The following is a 21,979-nucleotide window of genomic DNA, read 5'->3' as shown; positions in this document are numbered from 1 at the left end:
CTATATTTCCCAGGACATTATTCATGTAGCACAGGTGTGGTATCAGTAATTTCCTTTGACTGGAAAGAAGACTGCCTGAGAATGTGATGTGTGATAAAACACATTGCCTGACCTTATTTAAAAACATGTAACATTTTATAAGACATTGTAAAAATAAACCAGAGTTAAAGAATATGCTACGTTGCATGTCATTTCAGTGTCTTTAAATCCCAGGTACACGTAGGTGGAATGGCCAGGATTCGGTAATTAAGACTAAGTGATATCTGGATCGCGACATAGAGAGTCTTAATAGAAGATTTAACCTTATCAACATTTTAGAAGGGAAAATATTTTCAATATTCAAAAATGTCAAAAGACCGACCACTCAGTGATTTAGCTGTGTAATTAATTGTTATGAAATATGAAAATATTTACTAAGGCACAAAGAAAATACCACAGTTCACCTCATTATAAGGAAAAACTGTAATAATAGCTAACACAATCAATTTTGAAAATGCAGTTTTCAACTTAATGCACCTCTTGACATTTTTAGTTTTAAGTTACAGTTGAAAATACAAATGTAGGATTCACCACACAGTATAGTCAGCAATAGATACTCACTATATATATATATATATATATATATATATATATATATATATATATATATATATATATATATATATATATATATATATATATATATATATATATATATATATATATATATATATATATATATATATATATATATATATAGTATATATTTTCTTAGAGGGGCACAAAATGAGTTTTACATATTGGGGCATAATTTTTGCTACACATTTACAAGTTGCGTATGGCACTCTACCTAAAGAAGCACACTTAACTATTACTAAAAAAATAAAGGAAGAAAATAAAAAGATGTAATTCTTTTCCTTAAAAAACCCCCCAAAAAACAAAACAACAACAACAACAACAACAACAACAACAACAAGTATCACTTGCAATTGACTGAACTCAAAGCAGGTATTATGATATAACTTATTATAAATGATCTGTTTATGTAATATATATATTTCATTTTATCTTTCAGGAATATTTATGATCAACTGGTCTGAAAGAATTATATGTCAGTTAAAAACAAAGTGAAGCAACATAGAGTAAAGGCAGTATTGGTGTACATGTGGCTGTGATATATAAGATATATGTGTACCACACAAACAAGTACTTCATTAAGAAGCTAACAGCTCAACAAATGTTTTATATTGGATGTTTGAGCTTAAGCTGATATGGATAAACAATGGAGAACCCAGGGTTTTGGAAAGCCATACAAATGTGAAGTGTGTGGAAAGACTTTCAGTGTTAAGGGAAAGCTGACCACCCATACAAGGATCCACACAGGTAAAAAGCCATACAGATGTGAAGTGTGTGGTGAGAGCTGTAGTCAACAAAGATGTCTAATGCTACATAAAAGGATCCACACTGATGAAAAACCATTCAAATGTGAAGTGTGTGGAAAGACTTTCAGTCGGCAAGAACATATCACCATACATAGAAAAATCCACACTGGTGAAAAGCCATACAGATGTGCAGTGTGTGGAAAGACTTTCAGTCAGCAAGAACATATGACCATACATAGAAAAATCCACACTGGTGAAAAGCCATACAAATGTGAAGTGTGTGGTGAGGCTTTCCATTATAAAGGAAGTTTGACCATACACAAAAGAATCCACACTGGTGAAAAGCCATACAAATGTGAAGTATGTAAAAAGAGTTTTAGTCAACAAGGATGTATGATCACGCATAAAAGAATCCACACATGTGAAAAGCCATACAGATGTGAAGTGTGTGGAAAGACTTTCAGGTGGCAACAACATGTGGCCACACATAAAAGAATTCACACTGGTGAAAAGCCATACAAATGTGAAGTGTGTGGTAAGACTTTCAGTGCGAAAGGAAATCTGACCAAACATAAAAGAATCCACACAGGTGAAAAACCATACATATGTGAAGTGTGTGGTAAGACTTTCAGTCGGCAAGGACATATCACCAGCCATCAAAGAATCCACACTGGTGAAAAGCCATACAAATGTGATGTGTGTGGTATGGCTGTCAGTCATAAAGGAAGTATGACCATACATAAAAGAATCCACACTGGTGAAAAGCCATACAAATGTGATGTGTGTGGAAAGACTTTCAGTCACAAAGGACATATGACCATGCATAGAAGAATCCACACTGGTGAAAAGCCATACAAATGTGAAGTATGTAAAAAGAGTTTTAGTCAACAAGGATGTATGATCACACATAAAAGAATCCACACAGGTGAAAAGCCATACAGATGTGAAGTGTGTGGAAAGACTTTCAGGCGGCAAGAACATATGGCCACACATAAAAGAATTCACACTGGTGAAAAGCCATACAAATGTGAAGTGTGTGGTAAGACTTTCAGTGCGAAAGGAAATCTGACCAAACATAAAAGAATCCACACAGGTGAAAAACCATACATATGTGAAGTGTGTGGTAAGACTTTCAGTCGGCAAGGACATATCACCAGCCATCAAAGAATCCACACTGGTGAAAAGCCATACAAATGTGATGTGTGTGGTAAGGCTGTCAGTCATAAAGGAAGTATGACCATACATAAAAGAATCCACACTGGTGAAAAGCCATACAAATGTGATGTGTGTGGTAACACTTTCAGTGTGAAAGGACACATGACCATACATCAAAGAATCCACACAGGTGAAAAACCACACAAATGTGATGTGTGTGGAAAGACTTTCAGTGTAAAAGGAAGTTTTACTAACCATCAAAGAATTCACACAGGTGAAAAACCATACAAATGTGAAGTATGTGGACAGATGTTCAGTGAGAAAGGAAGTATGACTAAGCATAAAGGAATCCACACTGGTGAAAAGCCATACAGATGTGAAGTATGTGGTAACACTTTCAGTGTGAAAAGAAATATGATCATACATCAAAGAATCCACACTGGTGAAAAGCCATATAAATGTGATGTGTGTGGAAAAACTTTCAGTCGGAAAGGATATTTTACTAACCATCGAAGGATCCACACAGGTGAAAAACCATACAAATGTGAAGTATGTGGACAGATGTTCAGTGAGAAAGGAAGTATGACTAAGCATAAAAGAATCCACACTGGTGAAAAGCCATACAGATGTGATGTGTGTGGTAACACTTTCAGTGTGAAAGGAAATATGATCATACATCAAAGAATCCACACAGGTGAAAAGCCATATAAATGTGAAGTATGTGGAAAGATGTTCAGTGAGAAAAGCAATATGACTAAGCATAAAAGAATCCACACTGGTGAAAAGCCATACAAATGTGATGTATGTGGTAAGACGTTCAGTGAGAAAGGTGATATGACCAAACATAAAAGAATCCACACAGGTGAAAAGCCATACAAATGTGATGTATGTGGTAACACTTTCAGTGTGAAAGGAAGTATGACTAAACATAAAAGAATCCACACAGGTGAAAAGTCACACAAATGTGGTGTGTGAAGTAAGACTTTCAGTTTTAAAGGAATTATGACCATACACAGAAGAAGCACACATGTGAACAATCATAAAAATGTGAAGTGTGTGGTAAAACCTTTCATTGAATTTCACCAAACATCAAAGAATCCACACTGGTGAAAAACATTCAAATGTGAAGTATGTGGTAAGAGAGTTAGACAAGAAGGACAAATAACAACACATGATATAGGAATTCACACAAAACAAAAGCACACAAATGTGGAGTATGTGGATAGATTTTCTGTGAACATTCACATCTGACCACACACAACTTTAAAACACTGTAAAACAGTAACATTGAGTCAATCTCCTTGAATGGTAGGCTGTAGTACACGTTATTCCCTGGGAAGTATACAGAATATTCATTGCAATGAATGCAATGTTGGTGATGATTGGCAATTGTTCTTGCATGTTATTCCTCTTGTTTATTTTCAATATAGAAGAGGGATAAACAAGTTTATGGTAGAGAAGAGAATTCATGTTAAATTCTTCAAATGGCTGCCAGTTGCGACATTGTTGAAATGACTGAAGTCAAGGTGTGCAAATATTATATAAAATATGAAACTCCAAAATTGTTTAGTCAATTGGTTTGAAATGTAGTAGGGGTGTTTCTCGGGACAAGGTATAAATTGTTGATATGTTATAAACTGTTTGAAAATGTAGTTTTGGTCTTAAACTCAAAACTTGAACATTACTTAGTTGATTTAGTTGGCTGAAGATTCATAGTAAACTATGATATTTTGGAACCATGAATAAAGTTCATTTTTTGAAATGTAAATTACATGCCACTTACATACATACATACATACATACATACATACATACATGCTTGCATGCACACACACACACTAATGATACATACATGCGTTCATACTCATACACGTATACATACATACATACATACATACATACATACATACATACATACATACATATGTACATAAGTACACAAATAAATAAACAAAAAATTCAACAGTTACCTTTCATTATTGATTATATGAATTTTAATTTAAAGAAATGAACAAATTTCACATAGCCATGAATAATCTTTCCAGTCATGTAGTTCACACAGGTCAAATGCAAGAAATTACTACTATTGTAATGTGTAAAGACACATGGTTTACATTGTAAATTCGATCCACAATTCTGTACGATGTATCACAATGTAATCTTTAGACTACACAACCATGTTTACAGCTTTAATATATATGACGTATTTTTGTAATGTTATCTTATAGTTCTTTCTATTAAAGAGATAGTTTAACCACATACAATGATTTAAATGTTTTTGGTTAAATTTAGATGGAATAGCTGTGACAAAATGGACATGACAAGCAGTCCCTAGGTGGTAAAGTTAAATATACTTCTGCATAATAGTGTTTGGTTGTTATTGTATCTCTTTGCGAAAGGAATAAAGGAATTGTACATGGCATATGTTTCATTTTACTTTGGTACATTGCATTGTGATTACATGATGATGCCGAAGGGAGTGTTGTTGTTGTTGTTGTGGTGGTGGTGGTGGTGGTGGTGGTGGTGGTGGTCATGGCAGCAATGACAACAACAGCAATAAAAAGAGTGTAAAATATATGTGTCATCACTTGAGGGTGCAAGTACACATAATTTGTCTTGCTGAGATGACAAATGGTAATGAGGGCATAGATAAACGATGCAATTGTCCATGCATAGATAAACCCCCAGATTGAGACAGTCCAACCAGCTGGTGTAATGTCAAGGTAGTATTTATCGGATATATTACCAGTACTTCTCATGAATAGACCTACAAAAAGTGATAAATTGAAACTTTATGAATGATACCTGGTGACCTTGGTCTCTCAATACACCCCTCTTTTATATTTACTGATTTCACTAAAGCAAATAATAGTCTAGAAGGTATCCGTGGCTTCAATCCTCAATATCTCTCTCATATCTAGTTGAATGGGTGTATGATGAACAGCATTCTGTAATAAATTTAACAACTGTATTTAAACCAAATGGCATCTGATGACATTATACATCCACATGTGACTTACTTTTTGGTGCTATGATGTAGACAAAATTTGCATGTCAGGATCGTGTTTTCCTTGAATAAATTACCTAATTGCAATGTGTGATGGATTGCTACTGACTAGGCCTGTTTGCATATGGAGTAAGTCGTCCTTTCAACAGCCGCGAGTATATAGTAAAGTTGGTTTATTAAAACCAACAGAAGAACAAGTTAAATTGATTGAGAAAAAAACACACCAGATTTTCAAATCATCACTTTATTACATGGCACCCTGTAGAGAAAAGATATTTTTACAGAGCAAAAAAGAAAGAAAAAGAAAAATGTTTTTTGTAAAGAAAGAAAGTAATAATATATTAAACAAAAAACAACTATTTGTAAACATATATGGCCAATTCCAAGTCCCTGTGTCTAGACCATGAAAAGTTGCCACTCTAGATGCCTATTCCATCTGTGCATCTTTTATTTTCAAAAGGAACTACACGTTATCGATGTAAAACGTCACAATATGAATAGCCAATCATTATTTCTATATTTTCCCATTTGCACCTGTGTAATCGGATTATATCCATCTGAAATAGTTCAGATTGCGAGTGGGAAGAGATTTGGATATATTTGTATATAGTTCAGAATATATTCATGAGTTCAACCGAGTTTACTATTATAAAACGTCAACCTCATGACTTGAGCATAAAGTACAAAATTAAACCCAATCTGAACTAAAGTTCCGAAACTGTCTTACCGCAATAAATTTTTGCAATTGTACTTATTAAACGACCGGTCTTGAGGTTTGGTTGAAATCATGAGCAAAATCATTTGTGCCCTTGCCTTACAGACCATCAGAATTTTCGCACCATCGTTTCTTCATTCAACCCCCCCCCCCCACACACACACACACACCGTAATTTCTGCTCGTTCCCTTAGGCGATTACAGGTTTTTAAAAATCTAATTAGTACGAGGCAACATTTTGAGGCAATTTAGTAACGGCACAGTTAAATAAATAAAAAAATAAATGAATGAACGAACGAACGAACGAACGAACGGACGGACGAACAAACAAACAAACAAACAAACAAATAAATAAATAAATAAATAAATTTCTATAGAGCCTAGTATCCATCAATGATACTCACTACGCTTTACAATAGATGTTACAGGTATGGTAAAGGACAATGGTCCACACGAGTCTTGTCGACCAAGCAAAATCTGAATATGATACAGAACTAGAGTGGACCCCAATCTGATTAAAATCCGATGTGGTGAAAGCGGCTGAATGCTTTATTTACCTCTATTTCCATCGTTTTGTGTCATTTCTTTTTGTTCCGAGTGACGATCACTCGGAAGAAAAACAAACGACACACAACGATGGAAATAGAGGTAAATAAAGCATTTAGCCACTTTCACCATATCGGATTTTAATCAGATTGAGTGGACCCCATCTTCAACTCGAAAACAACATACCTCATTTTATTGTTAGACCTATGGGGAGTAGCCCACCCCTTCGCCCCTTTTCCCAGTAGAACGATATTCCACTCTACGAAGTTCGAACACTTGAAGGGATCGATCGACCTATGACCGTCTAGGCCTCAGTAACCAGTTGCGCAGACAGTCATTTAAATTACACTGTTTACAGTCACTTTATAATCTTATATGTTACTCACTGATGATCAAATACATTGGGAAATGATAAGGACAGACACAAGTGACGGTATTTTAGCGTATTCACAACTTTATACAAATAACGCCATTTATTTTGGATTACACAATTAATGAATAGAATAATTAGCCCACATGTCACTGCGACCCCCCCCCCCCTTCCCAGTAGCTTGTGGGTACGGGTAAGCACTGGAGTTATATGAGAGTGATTACCCAATCAGTGACTCAATACAATAGGTTGACTTGACATGGAGATCAAAGGTGGCTCGTCAAATGTTGTATTTTGTTCACGCTGAACATGCGTGACAGACGTATGTAGAAGAAATCTCCAAAATGTACATCATTCTTTGGAATATTTGGCAATTGATGGTAGGTTTTTTTTAATTAGATTTAAGCATTACAGCTTTTAGAAAGTAAGGTGCGAGTGTCATATTTATTTGATTTAATGACGAAAGACATCGTTGAAAAAATAGTGCAGACGACGGATAGTGGGTTTCCACATAGCTGCAATAATTGTAGCGTTTTGCTGCGGTTTTGAGCAAAACGCTACAATATATTGCAGCTAGTTTCCACAGTACTTTACGTATATAACTTTAATTACAGCTATGATTTTGCGCATGCCGTCATGTTACATTCAAGGAGAATAGAGGTATACATTATGCATACTTTATTTTATTTATACTGGTTGAGTAATTTCGGTAGAGTTGACTTCTCAGACAGAGGGGCCCGCTGTCACTGAGAGCTATCGAGGTCGCAGAGCTTACAGAGCTTAGACCCTACATCAGACCCTGAGAGGTTACCAAATCAACCATTTCGTAATGTTTAAAGCTATCCTGGTGACCTTTTCATCATGTACGAGTTAAAACGTCCATGTATGAAGATGTACACGAAATATTCCTGATAAACTTGACTTTATCATCACGGTTACTACAAAAGATTTTGTAGTAATCGTGACTTTATCGCTCAGAGCTGAGACTGCGCCCTCAGCCTACCTCAGAGCGGAAGAATATTTGCTGAGAGCAAAGTAGTGCGCTATATTTATGCTTATTACATTTACTTGTGACCATGTCTACGTAATTCCCTACTGAAAACGTATTTACAAATAAATTTTAGACTTATTAGCACATGTATATTAAAGTTTGTTAAACAAGACAGACGACGACAGAGTTTGACTTGCAGTGTGATATATTCAAAAAGAGTTCGGTCTTGCCATCATGTCGGACGACAGTGAGGGTTATGCCAACTGAGCTAAAAAAGCGAGTAAGTGTTCTTTTCTCAGCTTTGTCTATTTTTTATCCTGTTGTACTGTATCATTGAGTATAGTGCAAGTGTCATTGGAAGATTCTAGGGAATATATGTAATCGGAAACGCTAAATTGATCGGTTGAAGTCAACTCTACCTTTTCGACATTGCATATCTGTATGTGCACTTCATACAGAGATATGTTTAATATCTGACTACATTCTAAGAATGAAAGACCATCAAGATTGCCATCGGTTCAGACTGTAAAATGGATGATTTGGGCGAAATCATCTAGGGTCTGAGTTAGTATCTGAGCTCTGTGCGCGACCTCTGTAACAGAGGCCTCTGTCTGAGAAGTCAACTCTACCGACTAATTTCATTGATCATTCGTTTGTTCTTGGAGTAATTATACTGTCTCAGTACTCCAAGGTTTGATATATATCAGTTTGAATGATAGACTGGAACAATCTTGAAGATAGCATAGTTTATAAAGCAGGATCTGTTGATGCCTTCAAGTTCAAGGCATTCATCCAGCATGACTAATGCACAAGTCAATGTGAACCCACCCACACCTCGGGGCATAGTGGGGATTTGGAAATTAGTCTTATAAAATTTGTCAAATGCCCAACCCCCTGGCGCAAGACATTCTGGAAAATCCCCACCTAAAACAGGTAAAACTCCCAACATTTCCCTCACCCCAATGGGTGGGGCATTCAAAAATTCTGACTGACACACAACCACTCTTTTACGTCCATGAAAAGGGGGAGATGTGCATAGAGTGCACCTAGTGTGGATTCCAACTGTGGTCTACTAACACACTATAAACACTAGGTGTGGGTGAAGGTTTGGGATGGGGTGTCCCCCTCCCATGGTAAGAACTTTTTAAAAAGTGATCACCTTTTGGAAGCCATGTAGAGTATCATTCAGAAGTAAAATACCACTTAATTATATCATAAAATACAATCCATGATTAAATTTAGGATTTTAAATGTATAGTACTCTAGTATAGTGTAGTATAGTATAGTATAGTATAGTATAGTATAGTATAGTATAGTATAGTATAGTATAGTATAGTATAGTATAGTATACAGTACAGAACAGCAGTACAGTACAGTGCAGTGCAGTGCAATACAGTAGTGTACAGAACAGTCCAGTACAGTACAGTGTAGTGTAATACAGTAGTGTACAGAACAGTCCAGTACAGTGCAGTACAGTACAGTGCAGTGCAATACAGTAGTGTACAGAACAGTTCAGTACAGTACAGTACAGTGCAATGCAGTAGTGTACAGAACAGTTCAGTACAGTACAGTAGAGTACAGTGCAATAAGTACAGTACAGAACAGTACAGTATAGTGTAGTGTAGTATAGTATTGGATAATGCAGTACAGTACAGTACAGTATAGTTTATTTGACATGAAATAATGTAAAAAATACATTATCTAGAGTCAAAAACATCATACAAAAACAAAAAAACTAAGATAATAGATAATAAATATCAAACACTAATCTACAGTACTAAATACAAAGATAACATAACAATGAATTAGAGAATTTTCCAAAGCTATTAGTAATAAAATCATCATTTGAGCTCTTTACTCCTTTGAAACATTCTTTTTGAGATCATTTTGAAGAACTTTTATCATAAATTTTCATAGTTCTTTGAAATTGGTTTCTAGCTTCAATTATAGATGTATTGCTACAATTAGTATCATAGCATGGATTCCATCACCAATAGTTTTAGTATTACATAAATGACATATTCTTTCATCTAGGGGAACCTTGGTATTGTAGTCTTTTGATTGGTAAATTATATTGTGCTGAGATCCTGAGCTTAGTTATGCTGAATCTGTGCCAAACATTATTTACTAGTTACCCCCAGCCGGACATAGTGTGGGACTGTATATAGACTGGGCTCTGTCTGTCTGTCTGTTTGTCTGTCCGTGTGGCAGGAACCATTTCTTGGGCATTCATTGACCCATTTCTTTCAAACTTGGTAAATAGATAATGAACTATGACTTGCATATGTACATCAACTTGCTTTTGGACATGATGCAATTTAGCCAACTTAGAGCCATTTTGGGGTCAAAAATGTTATTTTTGTTCAAAAAACTTAAACTCCAAAACTACTAGGCAGATTGGCCTGAAATTTGGTGGGAATGTTCTTGGGGGCATGTTAATTTAGATTTTTCGTTCATTACATGATGATTCTATTAGTGATGTGCAAATTAGGGCTAAAAATGTCTTTCACTGATTGGACTGAAATTTGATGGGGATGCATCTGGGGGTGTATAGATAAAGAATTGGCAAGCATATAATGATCTCATGAATGATATGTAAATTAGATGTAACAAATGTGAATTTTGGTCAAAAACTTAAATCTCAGAAAGTACTTTGTCAGTGAGACTAAAACTTGGTGAGATGTTATTAGAAGTGTTATTCTGGAGATTTTCTGTAAAAAAACATTTTGGCCCTAGGAACGATGACCATGCCCATAGCAACAACCAAATGGCAGTGTTTTGGTAAATAACATCAGGTAGGCAATTGAATAAACATTCAAAAAATGTATGCAAATATCCTTAGCAACCATGACCACGCCCATAGCAATAGCCAAACAGAGGTGTATTCACAAAGATAACAGATTTTTAGACATGTGAACAAACATTCAACATGTATGCAAATGTACCTAGTAACAAGACCATGCCCATAGCAACAGCCAAATGATCATGCATATTGCAAATATAACAACAGTGATTAACATACAATTGAATAAACATTCAAGAAATGTATGTAAGTGTGCCTTGCAACAGGACCATGCCCATAGCAACAGCCAAATGATCAGGTATATTGCAAAGATAACGATATCTATTAATAAACAATTAAATAAACATTCAAAAAATGTATATGCAACTATCCTTAGCAACCATGACCATGCCCATAGCAACAGCCATACAGTGGTGTATTTCACAAAAGATAACAGGGATTTTTAGACAACTGAACAAACATTCAAAAATGTATGCAAATGTACCTAGCAACAAGATCATGCCATAGCAACAGCCAAATGATCACAAAGATAAGTGATTAATAGACAATTGAATGAAGATTAAGTAAATGTGCCTAGCAACAGGACCACGCCCATAGCAACAGCCAAATGATCACTTACACTGCAAAGGTAACAGGGATTAATAGAGAAATAAATAAACATTGAAAAAAATGTAAGTAAATATTCAATCAATGATACAGTTGTGCTACAATGCCATTGGCACTATATTTCATACAATCTAATACTTCACACTACCATGACTTGTGGCAATTCTCTGTAAACATTCATTGCGAGGCTGAGTCATCTCCGATGACTTCTTGTTCTAGATATGGTTCGAATACATAATTTGTTTTAAATTTGTTATAGGAACGTAATTTGTTGTCATATTTTTTAATCATTGGTATCCAACTACTATAAATTATTGCAATTGATTATTGTCACTTATAATTGATAAAAAAAAATGAGAAAATTTGGGGAAAACATCCACAGTGGAGGCCACTTAAGGCAGAGATACAAAGTCATTAAATTATATCATTAATTATGCTATACATTTATATTATTGCCGTGGTAATCATTATGATAAGTATGAATATATATTACTTTAATGTTGCCCAATGTTACACAGAGTCTTTTCAAAATGTCGGACATGGTGTCCCATAATTTCCATTTTTCTGGGTTATACATTTTTGTGGGATAAGTATCATAATGAATTCACCATTTGAATCTGAGAGAGACCATATTGTGGTAAGGGTGAGTAACATCTCTAAGTCTTGTGGTTTCATGGGAGGGAACACTCCCTTCCCAAACCCTCCCCCTGCACCTGCCTAGCAGGTGGGGTGAATGCTATGTGTGCACTTCTCCCAAACCTTCCCCCTGCACCTGCATAGCAGGCGGGATGAACGCTATGTGTGTGCTTTTCTCCCTCTACTTTGAAAGTTAGTGAAACCCCTGATTGAAATATCCATGTTTTTTTTCGAAATCTACCAACATACCTACCCGCTTGCAGACAACAAATATAGGATTTAATTGATGTTGCCTTATGAAGGGAGGGGGTTGCAACTAAAATTTATTCTCCTCAGGTCCCCACCATAAAGTCCCCTCATCATACATTTCCAAGACAAAGAGATTGCTATAAAAATGACAAGTGGGCCACCATGTTGAATGTTGAATGATCCCACAAAAATGGTTGAACATATGCCAAGTGCAGTAAAAGCCTTCAATGCAATATTTCAAAGTTGAATATTAAAGTCATCATGGTGCTTTATTATCACCCCAAATCATATTTTAGTGTATCACAATAAATTATATGTACGATAAAGGCAGAAATCAGAATGGCCAGACTTTATTCTACGAATTGGTTGGCCCAAAGCATGTATAGCTTTAGAATTGTATTGGTGATGCAATTTCACATCTTTTGTATTCAGCCATGTTAGTGAGTATGTAGTGTCAATGAGTTGCACAAAACATGTTCTTTTAATTAAGGGGACATAGGCAGATTTGTTATATTTTCGGGATGTAAATTTTGCTGCATATTTACACTTAGAGTATAAGGCACTCACAGTTTTCTATTTACTTAAACATACTTAACCATCACTTGTAATTGACTGAATATTAAGTACAAAAGCCATAGTAACCTGCATCAAAAATGGCAAAGTGCAATTTATCGAACATGAGATCAATTTTATAGAAAAGTACAGAAATGGGTTTAAAATGAATTAAATAATGTCATCAAAAGTAATTTTCATAAAAAAAAAACATATTAGAGAAAGGTATAATCACAGATGCTAAAATATGTTGAGTTTTCACATTACAATTCTCTCCGATGCTAAAGTATGACCAATTGAGAACTTCCCAACCTCGAAAATCTGAGGTTAGTTAATATGCTAAGCTGGTAGAAATGTGTTAATTGGCCTCATCATCTATATCAACAGAAATAAAGAAGTGTCGGGTATTTGCATAATCTTCTTTTCCACCTTTCATTGTATGCATGGTGCGCTCAGACCTCTCTAGAAAGTTGTCTTGCTGCTAGACGTTCGGGCTTTCTCCCGACGAAGTTCGCTGTGATGGTGAATGCCCATCCTTGTCATATTGTAAATTCGGAATAACACCTGAGGTCTAGCAGCTAGACTAGGACATGAGTAGCTGTGGCCAGATTCATAGGAAGTATTTATAGTAGGAGCACAGAAACTTCAAAGGCTTATTTATTCTTTATTGTTTAGTATAATGTCGTAGCGTTATTTTACAAATTGTGACGCGAACTTGGCCGCTTTATAATGAACACGCAGGACAATAGCCACCTTAGCTCTGAAATATGATTTGAGAACTCTCTGTCAGCAGTTGTGTTGCAATTCTCTGAGTGCACATTTCCAAACTTTGACCCGTCTTTTTTACACCTGACCCCATGAAGACGCGACATTACACAAATATCCATTATCGGATAAAATCTAATTTTAGACTCTAGGTTAGATGCTTGCTCTGATTCACTTTTTATGATATTATCCTATAGAAAGTACTCTGTACGTGCGAAGAGTAATATTAGAGTCTAAAATTCGATTTTGTTGGCGTCTGTCAAATCGCTACTTAGTCTTGCTGCTAGATGTTCGTGCTTTCTTTCGATACTAATTACTATAAGCGAACGAAGTTCGCAGTGAGGGCTTGCCTTGGATGTTCCATCCTCGATAGCGATGTTCGGTCGTGTGTCGTATTGTATCGGAAGAACATCCGAGGTCTAGCAGATAGACTAATCGCTACCATGAAAAGAGGCCAATGGTTTGGGTGATGTTGAAAATAAAACGTCCATATGATTATTATATTGAAACGGCTTAGTGAATACACACAACTAGCACTATAAACGGAGATGTGTTCCAACTCAGACTCAGACCACTAATGAATATGTTCAGTGATCTGAGGTTACACAGACAAGGAACACAAAATTGCAGTCCCGTGCTTTTATAATGTTTTGCACTCGCAAATCCGTGATCAAAGAATGTACACTTGCTATTGAATCCAGGATGAATAAAGTTTAAACGTTGTAAACCTTTCTCGAATATATTCTGACAGTGATGTTGAATTTGAGGGAAAATTCTGTTTGACAATAGAATAGACCAGCCAAGATTACTGACTACATAGCTCTTCAATGTAAGTGTGAGCAGTGAAGTGAAAACAGCTAGTGTACTTTCCGTTTCTCGGACAAGGCAACATTATATCGCCCTTCACATGCTATTGTTTGTAATTGATAAAACAAAAGGCGTTCTATGGAATATCATATCCCTTCGTCGCTAAGATTAACAGAGACGAGAAAATGACGGAAATGCAAGTTATCGAACATTCAGGACAAACACCTTTTTCAGTTAGAAAAACTTCCCTTTTTGAAATGGAGATTAGTCCCCAGCATCATTTTCACAAACCTGCGAAGAGGCCTTGATTGACACAACATTGTACAGTCATGGACAAAGGCTATCTGAGAGACATTCCTTACTGTTCACAAATACATCCATTTCGTAGGGTCTGTGATCCATCTCAGACCGGTTGACCACTAGTGGTCTGAGGGTCCATGTCGCCCTGCTTGCATACGGAGTAAGTCGCCTACAAAGAGACAGTTGTGAAACCTGGGCTTACCTGAAATGCTAGTAACTAAAGATTTAACGCATCTGTGTTCAAATATCAGCAATAAATCGACTATTTAGTCATTTTACCTCGCCTTGGCTACAAAAGTACTAGTCCCAGTCCGGAGGACCAGAAATCCCGAAATCACAAGTTCAATCGTAATATTTATGCCCAAGTGGACGCCCGATCAAATGTGGCGGAGTTTGTAGGGCGGGACTTTGAAATCAGTCGGAACTGGAAAAGTTCCAATTTCGACACTTTTTGTGATCGTACCAGCGACTACTATCTTCAAAAAGATGTAAAATGAGTACATATTCGACCGATTGCTAATATTTGATAGCTTTATTAAAAAAAAATTATATGTAATTATTTTGTTATTGGTGCGAAAGTATTTTGTTTTCGCACTCGCTATAGGACGGTTACTTTTCGTAGGACGGTGTGTTGAGCGAAACGCGTGCACCGTCTGCAAGCAGGACTGTGAGCCATGGTACAACATCTGAGCACAGACAAGGAACACAGTTTCTTGCAATTGTCTGTGATCTGAGGTACAACTACTGACCATTATCGGATTGAGAGGTGTCAACGAGTTCCAGCAAGATGCTTAGTTTAGACAAACAGGTTTTATTTACACATAGCCCCAAAGCATAGGCTGGTGGCGTTATTCACCATATGGGTACAGGTGTAAGAAGGTGCTAAAAGGTGTTACTTTTAGCATCGGCAGAATTGTAATGATGTTGAAAATCTAGTAAGTTGGATATAGTCTTCTAGAGTAAATAATAACACAGCATCTTCATACAGCCTTCAGTGATTAGCTTAGATTGTGCACATCTTATGCACCAGTGTCCAGTCATTTTATGCAAAAACAAGCGACCTATCGGTCAGAATAGCTCCGCTGTTGTTTTTTTTTAATTTAATTTTTTATTTTGGTGACATGTAGAAGTGGTTCAGGTCTTCAGCTCTTCACTATGCAGTTTTGTTTTAGCGATGCAATAAAGTGGTTAGTGGTTTCATATGATGTCTCACTATAAAACACATTTTACACAGAAGTTGGTAATGTATTGTACTTTTATACCATAGTCACCATTTTATAACAAAAATCTACTGTTATGAAAAATTGCACAAAATCTCAGAAAAAAATGACTGGGAAATGCACACAAGAAAAAGAAAAAAAGAGGATTTTGAGGTTGGCTATAAATAATTCCAGTGTCTTACAGCTGTAACCCTGGAAAATTTTAATGATGAATGAAATAAACTAGGGATCAAAAATAATTTTGAGGCAATTTGAATCTCAATTTTCTAACAAATTTACAAAGTCAACAACATTCAACTTGTACTAGTTGTGGTAGATATATATAGGGAAGAAATGTATTAATCGCCATCTTAGTTTCCGTACGGCGACAATCTCAAGTATCCGGAAGAGAGTTATTCTCAGCCATACGTTACAGTGGTAACACTCGTTCATGTTCGGTTACCTTTCACAAAGAAAGCACAACGAAATAGTTGAAATGATCTTTTTTTTATTTCTTTTCATCACAACAACAAAATCTGCGTGATCAAAAGTGTTGTAAACTAAACCAGAAAGAATTATCGGACTGGCTCAGAAACTTCCCGATGAACTGGAGTAAGGTCGTACTACTTCCAAGTAATAAGCCTCGATAGTACTATAGTACGTGAGAAAATCGTCTCAAACTAGCGATACAATTTTCAAAATATAACTTGACATGTCTTCATTTGTTAGAGTTATACAATTCAAGACGCGTTTTCACTCGAAAACAACAATTCTGTGAATAATGACACTCTGAACGCAGTGATTTCTCGGACGATGTTACCACTGTAACGTATGGCTGACAACGACTTGCTTCCGGGTTAGTCCCTCGTGCATACGGGTGGATTGTCGGCGATTAATACATACATCGTCTGATATTTTAATTCACAGTGTTTCTTGTGACCGGCGCCTGTCAGCAGACTCTGCCATTTTTTCATCATTCCATTGTATTTAAACCTTGTACTTGACATTTCGCAATATTTATAATTCTCAACAAAATACCTCAACATGCCTCACTTCGCTCGTACTCAAAGCAGCCCCGCGCGTAGTCCTGCTTGCATACGGAGGAATTCGGGACTCGATTCTGACAATAATGCAAAGTCTGAAGCCAAATTAAAGTTGTAATTATTTTAATTATTTTTACTTGCCAAATATTTGCATTTTGGAAAGGCAAGACACGTTCATGTCGTTTAACTTTACATGTGAACTGTCGGCCATAACTTCAACCACATGCCTGGCATGCCCTTCCTTACGCAAGTTGTCTGAATTCTGGTTCACTGTACATGTCATTCCAAATTGCACGACAATATAGAATTAACCAAAAGTTACATGTTATCTGAAAACATCACACTTTTATAGTGGGTCTGAAGTGTGATTTTAGTGAGTACCAAGAACGTCCTGTGTTGATACTCAAGATACTTGCTGTGGAAAATCGCTCGGTCGAATGAGGTCACCTTCAGCTTCTGGTCGAATCAGGATAGAGTATGCAAATGAGGATGTTGCGGACTGGCTGATTATGTAGAAGGGTGCAGAATTGGATTTGAAGTTCACAACCCTGTTTCGAACAAACGCTTGTCATTTGGGCGCCCAATGTGTAGAATTATGACTATAGCACATATTACATTGCTTGTTTGAAAAGTGGCAGTTTACTTAAAGTCTCGTCGACTGATTTCCAATATGGCGTCGGTCATTATGCTCATTAACATATTCATTTTTTTTTCAAATTACAAAAAAAAAATCATAAAAAATAAAAATGAGGATGTGCTGACTTGAAATTAACAAATCTGAGTAAGCTACCCCCTGCGCATCAACACGCCAGATATCAAAGCAATCTAATAAGAGGTTTTCAAGGAGTTGATGAAAATGACATTTTATGAAAAAAAATCATAAAAAATTGAAAATGGCACAGATCAACTTGGCATGAACAAATCTGAATAGCCTCCCCCCAGGGAACATGCACACCAAATATCGAAGAATTCCGACTGTCACTTTCGGAATAGATAGTAAAAATATAAAAGTTTGACGGACACCTATGATTCACTCTACTCTCTATACCTCAATACCCACCTATACCTAAAGCTACGCTTTCAGCTTTCGCTGACAGCGGAGCTAAAAAAAGGGTCAACCCATCACTAATTGCAACATAATTGGCTAGTCAGAACTACCAAAGACTGGATGAGCACACAACTGACAACTTCAGGCTGAGATCAACATTTCCACCCCACCACATTATCCCTGGATATTTTGATCAAATTTGTTTTTGCAGCCCCTAAATGGCAAAGTATGTTTTAAATGCCTAATTTTGGTCACAAAACAGTTTATGAGTCATTAATTGCACCTAATTGGTGTGGTCGATTTGGGGTTGTATTACAAAATGCCACACATAATAAAGTAGTCCAATTGATGTGATCACTGACTTCTCACTGACAAGTCTAAGTATGCTGCAAATATAGTAGCCTATTACTTTTGTACCGAGAAATGTTTTTTTTTCAGTGACTAATTTCTGGGGGGAAATCAAAGTGCACAAGAGTGATGTGGTGTAAGTTCCATAATGAACACATATTGCCTGGCCATGAGGGCTATAGCACCCGTTTATTACACCCGAGGGACTGTGAGTTACCAGAATCACATGCTATTTCCCGAGGACAAAGGCCTCAGAAATAGCATGTGATTCTGGTAACTCACAGTCATTATGACTGATTATGCCCTCAGTATTATAAATTCATTTCATATACATGTACCGTATATATACGTAATATATGGTACAACATGAATGAACTCCAAGGTGACTCATTGCAAGACAATGAAGATATTACATCTGTACAGTTATTTATTGTTCATTTTCACAAGCTGGGTTTTTTTAACATTGGGGCATCATTTTTTTGGGTGCACACATAGCACCCCACGTAAAGTAGCATACTTAACCTTCACAGTTTAACGCCTCAAGCCGTGTTTTGACATCTTCCTTTGGATCGTGACGGAAGAAATCTGGGTCTTCTTCTAAATGTAGTTGACATACTGCCTTCGTGAGGGAAATCAAAGCGTTCTTCCTATAACTCGTAGTCACGCCAAATTTACGTAGGAAGTCTTTCAGCTCTGGTACCTTAAAGTTTTCCAAGTTTTCCATGGTGAATACAGCGGAAAACGGGAAAAAGACGTTCCTGACATGTGGACCTGCAAATTCTTTACATGTGTTAAATGGCGTATGTGGGGCAAAGCTTGACCTTTGTCACGCGCGTAGCAACCGTTGCTAGGTGGTCTCGCGAGATCTCGTCACTAATGGAATATCCCTTATTGACAGAAATAAAACCAGGTATTAAGATAAAACTGATGATGTAATCTATTGTACATTTTTTAAAAATCTTGAGTAACTACCTACTATGCAATCAACTGCTCTAACAGAGCCAGGAGATGATTGTACAAGAAATCATTCATTAACAATATACTAGTATACTTGAATCAAGTTTCATTTAAGTATTTTCACTTGAGCAGAGTAAAAAGCTATAAACTTAGATTGTTCCATTTAAAATCATCCAGTTTTAGACTAAAGAAAATATTTACCATACAGCTTTGAGAAAGGAAGACCATACCTTAATATTAATTTAATCTTATCTTATCTTAAGTTACAGGTATAGTTATGATCAGCTGGAATTATACAGTACTGCAGCGAAAACAAAGTGTAGGAACATACAATAGAGGCAGTACCGACACTATACATACAGCTGTTATACATGATATAGATGTACCACACAAACAAGGACTTCATTAAGCTAGCAGCCATACCGATTTTATGTATTGGACATTATTGGCAAAGCAGACATGGGTAAATATGGAAGAATCCACACAGGGGAAAAGCCATACAAGTGTGAAGTGTGTGGTAAACGCTTTAGCCAACAAAGGGCTCTGACCAGACATGTCAGAATCCACACAGGTGAAAAGCCATACAAATGTGAAGTGTGTGGAAAGGCTTTCAGTCACAAAGAATATCTGACCACACATAAAAGAATCCACACAGGTGAAAAGTCATACAAATGTGAAGTGTGTGGAAAGGCTTTCAGTGTTACAGAACATTTGACCAGACATAGAAGAATCCACACTGGTGAAAAGCCATACAAATGTGAAGTGTGTGGAAAGGCTTTCAGTCACAAAGAAAATCTGACCACACATAAAAGAATCCACACAGGTGAAAAGCCATACAAATGTAAAGTGTGTGGTAAGAGTTTCAGTGTTAAAATAAGTGTGATCAGACACAGAAGGATTCACACTGAGGAAAACCCTTACATATGTGAAGTGTGTGGAAAGAGATTTAGTGAACAAGGAAATATGACCAGGCATAGAAGAATCCACACTGATGAAAAGCCATACAAATGTGATGTGTGTGAAAAGACTTTCAGTCAGCAAGAACATATGACCATACATAGAAGAATCCACACTGGGGAAAAGCCTTACAAATGTGAAGTGTGTGGAAAGAGCTTTAGTAAACAAGGATATATGACCAGGCATAGGAGAATCCACACAGGTGAAAAGCCATACAAATGTGAAGTGTGTGGAAAGAGCTTTAGTGAACAAGGAAATATGACCAGGCATAGAAGAATCCACACTGATGAAAAGCCATACAAATGTGATGTGTGTGAAAAGACTTTCAGTCAGCAAGAACATATGACCATACATAGAAGAATCCACACTGGGGAAAAGCCTTACAAATGTGATATATGTGGAAAAAGCTTTAGAGAACTAGGAGGTCTGACCACACATAAAAGAATCCACACAGGTGAAAAGCCATGCAAATGTGAAGTGTGTGGAAAGAGGTTTAGTCAACAAAGGGCTCTGACCACACATAAAAGAATCCATACTGGTGAAAAGCCCTACAAATGTGAAGTGTGTGGAAAGGCTTTCAGTGTGAAAGAAAATCTGACCACACATCAAAGAATCCACACTGGTGAAAAGCCATACAAATGTGAAGTGTGTGGTAAGACTTTCAGTGTGAAAGGAAATATGACCAGACATAGAAGAATCCACACAGGTGAAAAGGCATACAAATGTGAAGTGTGTGGAAAGACTTTCAGTGTGAAAGCGAATTTGACTACACATCAAAGAATTCATACTGGTGTGAAAAGAAACCCATTGAATTGTGAAGTATATATGGTAAGGACTTTGGACAACAAGAACAATTAATACATGATACAAGAATCCACACAGAAGAAAAGTCATATAAATGTGGAGTATGTGGATCACAGATAACAGGTAGGAGACTCCACACAAGTGGAGAGCCATACTAATGTGAAGTGTTTGGAAAGAACTAATAGTCAACAAAGAAATATGACCAGACAAAATAATAATTAAATACAAAGGTAATAGTCATTAAATGTGATATATGCAAAAAGTCTTTAAAAAATAAGTGTGTGAATGTACCAGACATTGAAGAGTATACATCGATGAAAACCGAGAGTGACAACTATGATATCAGAAATTAGGAGTCCGTACAGAAATTTTCAGGCATAAAATATATAGATTTAACATTTATGAAAAGCCATAGAGATGTGATAATGTATTGAATGGGATCTAATCGTAATAAGAGTTGTAGAAAATCTCATTTTGTGAAATACACAGAAATTGTAGTTCTTTCAAACAAGTTGAATGTGCTAGGAAAGGCAAAGAGATACTAGCAAATAATGTGTTCAAATTTAGCACAACTGAACTACCGTACCTTCAGCTATCATGTTATAGGCATGTGTCTTTTATGGATGTCTGATTCTAGATTGAGTGATGATAACTTTACCTGTGATATGCCAGCCAATTTGGTATAAATATTTGTGTGTGTGGTGGTGGTGGTGATGGTGGGGGGGGGGGGGGGGTTCAAAAGAAGACTGAAATACGAATA

At 36.4% G+C, this 21,979-nt stretch overlaps 1 protein-coding gene across 1 annotated transcript; it reads left to right on the top strand.

The window, feature by feature from the left end:
- Positions 1-1,250: 1,250 nt before the first annotated feature.
- LOC144438069 (uncharacterized) lies at positions 1,251-21,273 on the top strand. The gene is made up of 2 exons (XM_078127099.1): positions 1,251-3,462; positions 19,946-21,273. The coding sequence occupies exons 1-2, from the start codon at positions 1,251-1,253 to the stop codon at positions 21,271-21,273; spliced, it is 3,540 nt and encodes a 1,179-aa protein (XP_077983225.1).
- The last annotated feature ends 706 nt before the right edge of the window (positions 21,274-21,979 follow it).

The sequence above is a fragment of the Glandiceps talaboti genome, chromosome 7 (genome assembly GCF_964340395.1).
Source record: "Glandiceps talaboti chromosome 7, keGlaTala1.1, whole genome shotgun sequence".
Classification (NCBI taxonomy): domain Eukaryota; kingdom Metazoa; phylum Hemichordata; class Enteropneusta; family Spengelidae; genus Glandiceps; species Glandiceps talaboti.
The sequence above is the reverse complement of the archived record's forward strand: the minus strand, read 5'-3'. Positions and strand labels throughout refer to the sequence as shown.

What these genes read in the sequence shown, in the direction of transcription:
- LOC144438069 (XM_078127099.1), top strand. Translation starts at nt 1,251, where the DNA reads ATGGATAAACAATGGAGAACCCAGGGTTTTGGAAAGCCATACAAATGT. An exon ending in ACATAAAAGAATCCACACAG is followed by an intron (nt 3,463 to 19,945) that starts GTGAAAAGTCAC and finishes GAATCCACACAG; the next exon opens with GGGAAAAGCCATACAAGTGT.